General features: G+C 43.6%; 1 protein-coding gene across 1 annotated transcript in view; it reads right to left on the bottom strand.

The window, feature by feature from the left end:
• Nucleotides 1-4,847, bottom strand: part of LOC110491678 (protein phosphatase 1 regulatory subunit 1B-like) — a 36,340-nt gene extending 31,493 nt beyond the window's left edge. The window contains exon 1 of the mRNA XM_021565303.3: nt 4,223-4,847. Coding sequence (XP_021420978.1) covers nt 4,223-4,321 — 99 coding nt within the window. The 5' untranslated portion in view covers nt 4,322-4,847. The remainder of the gene's footprint in view (nt 1-4,222) is intronic.
• Nucleotides 4,848-12,863: the final 8,016 nt, after the last annotated feature.

Genomic DNA, 12,863 nt, shown 5'->3' on the forward strand with positions numbered 1-12,863 from the left:
AATGTGATCATATTACTCCAGTGCTAGCCTCCCTACACTGGCTTCCTGTCAAGGAAAGGGCTGATTTCAAGATTTTACTGCTAACCTACAAAGCACTACATGGGCTTGCTCCTACCTATCTCTCTGATTTGGTCCTGCAGTACATACCTACACGTACGCTACGGTCACAAGACACAGGCCTCCTAATTGTCCCTAGAATTTCTAAGCAAACAGCTGGAGGCAGGGCTTTCTCCTATAGAGCTCAATTTTTATGGAATGGTCTGCATACCCATGTGAGAGACGCAAACTTGGTCTCAACCTTTAAGTCTTTCCTGAAGACTCATCTCTTCAGTGGGTCATATGATTGAGTGTAGTCTGGCCCAGGAGTGTGAAGGTGAACGGAAAGGCTCTGAAGCAACGAACCGCTGTTGCTGTCTCTTCCTGGCCGGTTCCCCTCTTTCCACTGAGATTCTCTGCCTCTAACCCTATTACAGGGTCTGAGTCACTGGCTTACTGGTGCTCTTTCATGCCGTCCCTAGGAGGGGTGCGTCACTTGAGTGGGTTGAGTCACTGATGTGATCTTCCTTTCTGGGTTGGCGCCCCCCCTTGGGTTGTGCCGTGGCGGAGATCTTTGTGGGCTATACTCGGCCTTGTCTCAGGATGGTAAGTTGGTAGTTGAAGATATCCCTCTAGCGGTGTGGGGGCTGTGCTTTGGCAAAGTGGGTGGGGTTATATCCTTCCTGTTTGGCCCTGTCCGGGTGTATCATCGGATGGGGCCACAGTGTCTCCTGACCCTTCCTGTCTCAGCCTCCAGTATTTATGTTGCAGTAGTTTGTGTCGGGGGGCTAGGGTCAGTTTGTTATATCTGGAGTACTTCTCCTGTCTTATCCGGTGTCCTGTGTGAATTTAAGTATGCTCTCGCTAATTCTTTATTTCTCTCTTTCTTTCTCTCTCTCGGAGGACCTGAGCCCTAGGACCATGCGTCAGGACTACCTGGCATGATGACTCCTTGCTGTCCCCAGTCCACCTGGCCGTGCTGCTGCTTCAGTTTCAACTGTTCTGCCTGCGGCTATGGAATCCTGACCTGTTCACCGGACGTGCTACCTGTCCCAGACCTATTATTTGACCATGCTGGTCATTTATGAACATTTGAACATCTTGGCCATGTTCTGTTATAATCTCCACCCGGCACAGCCAGAAGAGGACTGGCCATCCCTCATAGCCTGGTTCCTCTCTAGGTTTTGGCCTTTCTAGGGAGTTTTTCCTAGCCAACGTGCTTCAACACCTGCATTGCTTGCTGTTTGGAGTTTTAGGCTGGGTTTCTGTACAGCACTTTGAGATATCAGCTGATGTACGAAGGACTATATAAATAAATTTGATTTTATTTTATTTGTCCTGTTGGAAGGTGAACCTTCTACCCAAGCACTCTGGAGCAGGTTTTCATCAAGCATCTCTCTGTACTTTGCTCCGTTCATCTTTCCTTCAATCCTGACTAGTCTTCCAGTCCCTGCCGCTGAAAAATCTCCACAGGTTGATGCTGCCACCATCATGATCACAGTAGGGATGGTGCTAGATTTCCTCCAGATGTGATGATTGGCATTCAGGCCAAAGAGTTCACTCTTGGTTTCATCAGACCAGAGAATCTTGTTTTTCATGGTCTGAGAGTCCTTTAGGTACCTTTTGGCAAACTCCAAATGGGCTGTCATCGGCCTTTTACTGAGGAGTGGCTTCCATCTGGCCACTCTACCATAAAGGCCTGATTGGTGGAGTGCTGCAGATGAACTCTGGAGCTCTGTCAGAGTGACCATCGGGTTCTTGGTAACCTCCCTGACCAAGGCCCTTCTCCCCCAATTGCTCAGTTTGGCCAGGCGGCCAGCCCTAGGAAGAGTCTTGGTGGTTCCAAACTTCTCCCATTTAAGTATGATGGAGGCCACTGTGTTTTGGGGACCTTCAATACTGCAGACATTTTTTGGTACCCTTCCCCAGATCTGTGCCTCGACACAATCCTGTCTCGGAGCTCTACGGACAATTCCTTCGACTTAATGCCCTGTTTTTTTCTCTGACATGCACTGTCAACTGTGGGACCTTATATAGACAGGTGTGTACCTTTCCAAAACGTATGTGTTATGGCTTTACACCCCCTGCTATATTGTGGATAAAGAGTTGCCTGTCTAACAGAACACAGAGGATGTTCTTTAATGGAAGCCTCTCCAACATAATCCAGGTAGAATCAGGAATTCCCCAGGGCAGCTGTCTAGGGCCCTTGATTTTTTTCAATCTTTACTAATGACATGCCACTTGCTTTGAGTAAAGCCAGTGTGTCTATGTATGCGGATAACTCAACCCTATACACATCAGCTACTACAGTGACTGAAATTGCTGCAACATTTAACAAAGAGCTGCAGATAGTTTAAGAGTGGGTGACAAGGAATAAGTTAATCCTAAATATTTCTTCAACTAAAAGCATTGTATTTAAGACAAATCATTCACTAAACCCTAAACCTCAACTAAATCTTGTAATAAATCATGTGGAAAGTGAGCATGTTGAGGTGACTAAACTGCTTGGTGTAACCCTGGATTGTAAATTGTCATCTGTAATAAATACAAATACAAATGTCCAATCAATTGAATTTCCCTCAGGTGGACTCCAATCAAATTGTAGAAACATCTCAAGGATGATCAACGGAAACAGGATGCACCTGAGCTCAATTTTGAGTCTCATAGCAAAGGGTCTGAATACTTATGTAAAGAAGCTATTTATTGTTTTAATACATTTGCAAACATTTGAATATACTTTTAAGCATGGTGAAGCTATTAATTAATATTGATTAATACAACCAGTCACTACAAATATATGGGTGTCCTTCCTAACTCAGTTGCCGGAGAGGAAGGAAACCGCTTAGGGATTTAACCATGAGGCCAATGGTGACTTTAAAACAGTTACAGAGTTTAATGGCTGCGACAGCATAAAACTGAGGATTGATCAACAACATTGCAGTTACTCCACAATGCTAACCTAATTGACAGTGAAAAGAAGGAAGCTTGTACAGAATAAAAATATTCCAAAACATGCATCCTGTTTGCAACAAGTCACTAAAGTAATACCGCACATAATGTAGCAAAGCAATTCACTTTTGGTCCTGAATACAAAGTATTATGTTTGGAGAAAATCCAATACAACACATTACTGAGTACCACTCTCCATATGTTCAAGCATAGTGGTGGCTGCATCATGGTATGGGTATGCTTGTAATCGTGAAGAATTGTTGATTTTTTTCAGAATAAAAAAAGTAACGGAATGGAGCTGAGCACAGGCAAAATCCTAGAGGAAAATCTGGTTCAGTCTGCTTTCCACCAGACACTGGGAGATGAATTCACCTTTCAGCAGGACAATAACCTTAAACACAAGGCCAAATATACACTGGAGTTGCATAAAAAGACAACATTGAATCTTCCTGAGTGGCTTAGATCCTAACATGTATTGACTCAGGGGGTGTGAATACTTACATAAATTACATATTCCTCTATTTCATTTTTAATAAATTTTCAACATTTCTAAAACATGTTTTCACTTTGCCATTATGGGGTATTGTGTGTAGATGGGTGAGAATAAAATATATTGAATAAATGTTAAATTTAGGCTGTAACACAACAAAATCAAGGGGTCAAGGAGTAGGAATACCTACTCAAGGCACTATATCTTAACTTTACTATTTTTATTTTAGAAAATGTTTACTTATACTTCACTACACTCCTAAAGAAAATAATGTAATTTTTACTGCATGCATTTTCAGACATCCAAAAGTACTCGTTACCGGAAAATGGTCGATTTCACACACTTATCAAGAGGACATCCCTTGTTATTCCTACCGCCTCTGATCTTACGGACTCACTAAACACAAATGATTCATTTTTAAACTATGCTGAGTGTTGGAGTGTGCCCCTGGGTATCCGTACGTTTTTTTAAAACATGACAATTGTACCATCTGGTTTGCTTAATCTAAGGAATGTGAAATTACTTACACTTCTGATACTTAAGTATAATTGAGTAATTACATTTACTTTTGATGCTCAAGTAGGCTATGTTAAAAACCAAATACTTTTAGACTTTTCCTCAAGTTGCATTTCACTGGGTGACTTTCACTTTTACTTCTATTACGGTATCTTTAATTGAATTAAGTATGACAATTGGGTACTTTTTCCCCTCACACACACACACACACACACACACACACACACTCACCATCTCCACCTGTCGCGGGTCCAGCTGAAGGGGCACAGCGGACGGGACTGAGAACTGGATCTTGGTTTTCCTCTCCTTGTCCTTGGCATCTGCGTCCATCTCTGCAGGCAGCACCGGGTCTTTTGCAGCTCTGACAGTTCGACAAGGAGCCAAGCCACAGATGGCAAAGGTAGAACAACTTGGATGGCTGCTCGCTTGTTCACTCCACTGTCAATTCACTGAATCCTGATGATATCCCTTGAGAAAACAAACGCAAGACTGCAAGTTTAATTGATCTCATTGACCATGCACTGGGCTTTGACTTTGAATTTTCCCTCCTCTCCTCTGCAACCGTTTTTCTCTTTTATTTGGGCGTGTGGTCTTTGGTGCTCCTTCTTTCGCGCTCCTTCCTGACTCGTGCTCACACGCTCTCTCTGTTTGTCTGCCTGTGTTGAGGCTGTCAACTAGGTTTGCCTCTCTGTGAGTGGTTGGAGAGAGAGAGAGGGGGGGGGGGGGGGGGGGGGGGGATTGAGTGTGTGAGTGCGCGATGTTGAACTGAAGATGATTGGAGCTCAGTATAAAACATAATCTCGCCATGTGCTGCTGTAGTGTTTCGTGTCCTTGACCCTTGCTATTCTGTGTCTGTGTGTGTGTGTGCGTGTGCGCATGTGCGTTGCTCTGCGTGTATGTGTGTGTGTGCGTGTGTGTGCGTGTGTGTGCTGGAAAAGATGCATGTACTGTAGTGACGTAGGGAAAAAACAAGCTTCCACGGCATATCTGATGAGGACCGTTAATGAAATACTAGTCAAAACACCACCTCAGTAATGTATCAAATGTCCAACTTAAAAACTCTTCAGGAAACAAAACGTACATTGAGCCTGTCACTCACTAAAGGACTAAGTTAAAATCCTGATACTGTTCAACATGCTACAGAATAACAGAATGTTGCCACTGGCTGATATAACATTGATGGAATTAGATTTAGTCTAAAGGTTTGAAATGTTCACATTGCATGCATGTTGTGATAATGAAAATGTGAGCAGGGCACCTCAAACAAACCCTAGTCAATACATAAACCAATCATTTTATTCAGTTTTAAATCTTCATTGTCTTTTTTCAACCTTCATCATTGCATTTCAAGAAATGCTGGACAAAATCCCTTATACACAGCATAGTAATAAAAAAATGGAATTGCAATGGAAAAACCTATTGCCATGGCAACTATTACTGTACACACTGTGTTGTGTATTAGTGTTACAGCGGCCAGTCCTAGTGCCCAGAGGGAGGGATGGAGGGAGGAAGGGAGATGGGGGGGGGGGGGGGGGTATGGAGAGAGGGAGGAAGGGAGAGAGGGCGGGGGTGGAATGGAGAGAGGGAGGGAATGGGGAAAACAGGGAGGGATGTATAGGAGACAGGGCGAAAGGATTGGAGGGCAGGTTGTGAGAGGGAGAACGGAAGGAGGAGGAGAGGAATCACAGCTCACATGTAAACACAAACAGCTGTGTGCAGTTGGAGTGGCCTCTGTCTGTCTGTCTGTCTGTCTGTCTGTCTGTCTGTCTGTCTGTCTGCCTGTCTGCCTGTCTGTCTGCCTGCCTGTCTGTCTGTCTGTCTGTCTGTCTGTCTGTCTGTCTGTCTGTCTGTCTGTCTGTCTGTCTGTCTGTCTGTCTGTCTGTCTGTCTGTCTGTCTGTCTGTCTGTCTGTCTGTCTGAGCCTAGTGCCAGCCGGAGCTGGACAGGGCAGGGGGTCAGCAGGGCACTGGGCTGCTTACTGACGCGCAGCACTAGCTACACATAAAGTGAGCGAGGGAGGGAGTGGGAGGGAGGGACAGAGAGGTAAATGGAGGGAGGGAGGTGGAGAGAAGAAGAGAGAAGCAGAAGGAGGGAGGAAAGAGAGGGATGAAGAGAGGGAGGGATGGATGCAAAAAGGGAAAGAGAGGTGAAAAAAGAAATGAGGGGGAGAGAGAGAAATAGTAATTATATGGGGGAGGGGTGATAAATTGTTAATACACTTGTAATTTAATGCAAATTAAAGCAGAATCTAGTGTTTTGACCTGCAGTACATGCTGATAAATCACACAGGTAAAGATGCAGATGTGAACAGTTCTTTGCTGGTGGAGGCTCCACCTGGGAAATAGGGTGTGAACACAGCCAGTGGACTTAACTGGGGCACCAGAGACTCCAAGAATGTACAATACTGTATTATTCCATCTGCAGTTTTCGGCTTCATCCGCTATAGGCTCTGGTCAAAAGTAATGCACTATGTAGGGGATAGGGCTCCATTTGGGACATAACCATCTTCTGCATCTCTACCAACGGCAGGTGATGGTAGCTGGGAGCAGCCTTCTGGTTGCCAGTTCACCTAACAGTACTATTGCCAGGCCCGGGATTCAAACTACTCCCATGGGATTGAGATGCACTGTGATTATTGCAGTTGCAAACACATTTCAAGGTGTCTTAATTTCTACAGTAAATGTGGAACGGACTGCCAATGGAAAAGATGAAGAATTTGAGAGGATCGTGAAGCTATGCTACTGTAATATAGATGGCGCCTTTACCTTTCAAGAGTAGAGGATTGCCATTTTCATAACTAAGATTGGCACAACACACATGCCAGGGCTAGGGGGGGGGAAGGTGTGTACACCCAAACAATATGTAATAAGCATGCACACACACACACACACACACACACACACACACAACCCCCTCCCCCCTCCCTCCAAATAGCCCCTCCCCCCAGCCCTCCTCCCTTAACCCACACCCAGGATATGACATAAGCTGATAAGAGCAGGCACCGAGGTTAACGTGGGGGCACGATGAGCAGGTCTCTCTCATCACTCTAAACTAATGGCCAAATACAGAGATTACCCCACTGCTGCCACTGCTCCTCCTCCTCTGTCAGTCCTGTGATTATGATGGGTTGCGTCCCAAATGGCACCCTATTCCCCAGGAAGTGTTCTACTTCTGACCAGGTCCCATAGGGCTCAAGTCAAATTCAGTGCACTACATAGGGAATAGGGTGCCATTTGGGATGCAACCATGGTGATCTTCACAGATTCACAGACTCTGCTGAATGAGGACAGGAGAGGAGAGAGGCCACAAATTGATGGGATTAATCCACAGAGAGAAGGGGGGGGGGTGTAGGGGGTGAAAGATAAGGGTTGGGAGAGAGAGAGGAGAGGGAGAGGGAGAGCGAGAGAGAGGAAAAGAGAGGAGAGAGAGAGAGAGAACAATGTTTAAAAATCATGTGTTCGGTTTGTGTTTATGAACATTTAGGCCTATACAATTCACCATGCAGAAAAATTTAACCGCTGTTAGTCATGGTCATGGTTGGGTTCAATTTCATTTCAATTGAGTCAATTCATGAAATAAACCGAAATTCCAATTCCAATTATCCTCAATGCTTCTGTATGACAAAAATGTGGAATTGCAATTTCAGTAACCCCAACCCTGGTGGTGGTATCAACCAGTCTTGTTGCCAATGTAAAAAGGGCCTCACAGTGATGGGTGTGTAGGTATACTACTAAAGTACCTGTATACGACCACTAGATGTCACCCATGCATCATATACAGAGTCAGTGCTCAAATGTGCTGATTTAAACACTGAGTGTACAAAACATTAAAAACACCTGCTCTTTCCACGACATAGAATGAATTGGTGAATCCAGGTGAAAGCTATCATCCCTTATTGATGTCACTTGTTAAATCCACTTCAATCAGTGTAAATGAAGGGGAGACAGGTTAAAGAAGTGTTTTTAAGCCTTGAGACAATTGAGACGTATTGTGTACGCGTGCCATTCAGAGGGTGAATGTGCAAGACAAAACATTTAAGTGCCTTTGAACGGGGTATGGCTGTAGGTGCCAGCACACACCGGTTTGTGTCAAGAACTGCAACGCTGCTGGGTTTTTCACACTCTACAGTTTCCAGGTGTGTATCAAGAATGGTCCACCACCCAAAGGACATTCAGCCAACTTTATATAACTGTGGGATAGCATTGGAGTCAACATGGGCCAGCATCCCTGTGGAACGGTTTTGACACCTTGTAGACCCCATGCTCTGACGAATTGTGACTGTTTTGAGGGCTAAAGGGGAGGGGCTCTGCAACTCAATATTAGGAGGCGGCAGGGTAGCCTAGTGGCAGGGTAGCCTAGGGTAGCCTAGTAGTTAGAGCGTTGGACTAGTAACCGGAAGGTTGCGAGTTCAAACCCCCGAGCTGACAAGGTACAAATCTGTCGTTCTGCCCCTGAACAGGCAGTTAACCCACTGTTCCCAGGCCGTCATTGAAAATAAGAATTTGTTCTTAACTGACTTGCCTGGTTAAATAAAGGTAAAATAAAATAAATAAAAAAAGGAAGGTGTTCTTAATGTTTGGTATACTCAGTGAACACCAACTGGCACATTACACTTTAATGCATTCATAGGCTATTAGAGTCATAGACTATTAGCGCCACATACAGTTGAAGTCAGAAGTTTACATACACTTAGATTCCATTCATTAAAACTCGTTTTTCAACCACTCTACACATTTCTTGTTAACAAACTATAGTTTTGGCAAGTCGGTTAGGACATCTACTTTGTGCATGACACGAGTCATTTTTCCAACAATTGTTTACAGACAGATTATTTCACTTACAATTCACTGTATCACAATTCCAGTGGGTCAGAAGTTTGCATACACTAAGTTGACTGTGCCTTTAAACAGCTTGGAAAATTCCAGAAAATTATGTCATGGCTTTAGAAGCTTCAATTGGAGGTGTACCTGTGGATGTATTTCCAGGCCTACCTCCAAATTCTGTGCCTCTTTGCTTAACATCATGGGAAAATCAAAAGAAATCAGCCAAGACCTCAAAAAAAAATTGGAGACATCCACAAGTCTGGTTCATCCTTGGGAGCAATTTCCAAATGCCTGAAGGTACCACGTTCATCTGTACAAACAATAGTACGCAAGTATAAACACCATGGGACCATGCAGCCGTCATACCACTCAGGAAGAAGACGTGTTCTGTCTCCTAGAGATGAACACACTTTGGTGCGAAAAGTGCAAATCAATCCCAGAACAACAGCGAAGGACCTTGTGAAGATGCTGGAGGAAACAGGTTCAAAAGTATCTATATCCACAATAAAACGAGTCCTATATCGACATAACCTGAAAGGCCGCTCAACAAGGATAAAAAAAAAGCCAGACTACGGTTTGCAACTGCACATGGGGACAAAGATCATACTTTTTGGAAATGTCCTCTGGTCTGATGAAACAAAAATATAACTATTTGGCCATAATGACCATCGTTACATTTGGAGGGAAAAGGGGGAGGCTTGCAAGCCGAAGAACACCATCCCAACCGTGAAACACAGGGATGGGAGCATCCTGTTTTGGCGGTTCTTTGCTGCAGGAGGGACTGGATGGCATCATGAAGTAAAAAAATTATGTGGATATTTTGAAGCAACATCTCAAGACATCAGTCAGGAAGTTAAAGCTTGGTTGCAAATGGTTCATACAAAATGGACAATGACCCCAAGCATTCTTCCAAAGTTGTGGAAAATGGCTTAAGGGCAACAAAGTCAATGTATTGGAGTGGCCATCACAAAGCCCCGACCTCATCCTATAGAAAATTTGTGGGCAGAACTGAAAAAGCGTGTGAAAGCAAGGAGGCCTACAAACCTGACTCAGTTACATCAGCTCTGTCAGGAGGAATGGGCCACAATTCACCCAACATATTGTGGGAAGCTTGTGGAAGGCTACCCAAAACATTTGACCCAAGTTAAACAATTTAAAGGCAATGCTACTAAATACTAATTGAGTGTATGTAAACTTCTGAACTACTGGGAATGTGATGAAAGAAATCAAATCTGAAATAAATCATTCTCTCTATTATTATTCTGACATTTCACATTCTTAAAATAAAGTGGTGGTCGTAACTGATCTTAAACAGGGAATTTTTACTAGGATTAAATGTCAGGAATTGTGAAAAACTGAGTTTAAATGTATTTGGCTAAGGTGTACGTAAACTTTCGACATCAACTGTATCTTATTTTAGCTTTAGTGATAATGGGTTTGCAGGATAGGTTCTCAACTAGGGGGCCTAGGATCCCAAGAGGGCCTCAGAGAGCTTTCAGGTGGTCTCTGAAAAGCCAGGTAGAAAACTAACAAGTAGAAAATAACAGCAGTAAGCCTGAAATATCTCACATTTGATAGGAGAGTACTGTTTAACAGGTATGACCAAATTAAAAGCAATGTTAATTTTGATATTTTGAGTATTGACAACGAATACCGAGCACAATTTACTCTTACATAAAAATGTAATCTCTGAAGTAGGGGTTTCCCAGATTTTCTGAAAGCATTTTATGAGGGCCTCGGAACAGAAAAGGTTGAGAACCACCTGCCAAGAGGTTAAGGGCCGAGCTTAAAAGCTGAACTCTGGGAACCTGAGGGCTGCTGGTCTCAGATACCATGTCCCATCTCCTGCCGTGGTGGGCTTGAGCAAGGCACTTAAGCACTGAAACTGCTCTACATCCTTGAGTGCTGCTCTGTGGCTGACCCTGTGCCACCCCATGTGTGTATATTTGAGGAGGTTTGGTTATGCAGAAGACACATTTCTGTTTCTCAAATGGACAAGGAAGTATATATTATATTCTATTTTATTCTAAGAAAAAGTATCCTAAAGCTGGCAGCCGCAGAGTAATCCACTTTTGGGCAGACACCCCCCCCCCCCCCCCCCACCCCCCCACACACACAATGACAACCAGCAGAAACAGCCTAGAGGTGAATTGCACCTTGGTCATACCAGCATCTTGGCCATCTATTTAACTTTGCTCCCATCTTGCCCAAAACATAGGCTATAACTAAACTTAGTTCAGAATAATGACTAATTATTCATGAGGTATTTCAATATTCAGCGTCATCTGTTGTAATGGTAATGTAATAAAGCAAAAGGGAAGGTGTTTGGGACTTACAGGCAGACAGGTCTGGAGGATCTACAAAGAGATAACCCAATAAAAACGCAAGTATTGTAGACCCTTAGACATCCATGGTCATCAAGAGCCGGAGTCATTTCCTGCAGGACATGAATCTATACCAGGACAGATATAGGCCTACCATAAGTATCTAAAACAAGCATTCATCGTTTCATTTGGTTTGAGTTATTTCGCCAGGATGGTCCACTCAGTAACAATTGCCACTGTTTTCCAGGGAGTCCTGGAGCATAAGAAATGCTCACTAGTCATAAAAGACGATCAAGCTTGATTTCACTTTATTTGGTTCTTTCCCCATTGAAGAGTATAGATGAACAACATGTCACTTGTTTTCCATACTTAGTGATTCCTGCCAAAACCAGCATCTGGATCTAGACACACTGCTGTGGACAGGTTTCTCATTTTCTTTTCTTTTTTACACTGGACTCCCATCCTTGTGGTCTGCAGTACTGCTCTATGTCCTTATTGTCTGGTCGTTAATTGATTGATTGAATGTCTTTGATTGTCCAGGGTTCCCTCACCTGGTTTCCCATACAGGCCTGTATCAGTCCCATAATAGAGGGGAAGATTGAAAACCAGCAGTGCTGTGGACCTCAAAGCCTGTATCTGAGAATATTTGACAATAGCTATAAACCTGATCATTTTGGCATTCATATGATTTCCTTTGAAAATATTTCATGTCAACATTAGCGGAGCACTTCCTGAGTGTCCTGCATTGATGCTTCTTATTTATTATGCTCTGTGACATGCTATCATGAAAAGTATATAGGCCATGGCTATTACAACACAGCATATACAATATTATCACATTGAAATTAATAGAGCTATTGTTGCATTGTTTTTTCACTCACTATGCCATGCATGCTGCCACATATTGGACACCTGGGTCCGTATGTCTCCCTCCCCAATTCAAGATGGATGCCCTGCCCGGTTCAGAGTTTGAACGATCACAAAGAATGCGTGGCTATTGAAGATCTTAATCTTTTCTCAATATATATTCTTCAAATGAACTGCATTGGCAATGAGAAATTAAAGCCACACATCAGTCTCTAAGTGCCATGTCATTGAGTGACAACGCTGACAGAATGGTCGAACTCTCGCTCTATCTCGGCTCAGTCTTCTTTTTGCCCCTCTTTCATTCCACCTTGTCCTCCATCTGCGCTCTGGTGAGTCTGTCTGTGTCACCTTGGGCACCACCCATCAGTATCCATGCCCACTAGTCCTGCCAGGCGTGTGGGTATCTCTAAGCTAGGGGGCTCTCTCAGAGCACAGCCCTGATTATCTTGGTTAAATTGACTCATTTAAGTAATTGTACCTTGGTGGTCTTTATGGTTTACTCTTTGGTTTGGTGTGCAATTCACATTGATTCTATATTTTATCTGATTTTAAGAAGCAGTGATATATAAAATCCCTGTTATTTAGCCTAAATGCATAGCTAGGCCTAAATATATTCATAAATGGGTGTCCATTGTTATGCTGTGATAGAAGTGAAATCGGTCTTCAAAACGACATCAAACGAGAACATTTCCTTCCTTCTCTCTCTCCGTTTTTGTTACTCTCTTTCTCCTTCCATTTTCATTGCCTCTCCTTCTCTTTCTGGCTGTGTGAGCGCGAGCGCAGTGACAGATGGCGAATCCCTCTTCCCTCGGGAATGCAATCTCTGTGAATGCGGGCGCATGTCAATCACCCGCGCTCA

Source organism: Oncorhynchus mykiss, chromosome 16 (assembly GCF_057628025.1).
Source record: "Oncorhynchus mykiss isolate SJ-2025 chromosome 16, ASM5762802v1, whole genome shotgun sequence".
NCBI classification, from domain to species: domain Eukaryota; kingdom Metazoa; phylum Chordata; class Actinopteri; order Salmoniformes; family Salmonidae; genus Oncorhynchus; species Oncorhynchus mykiss.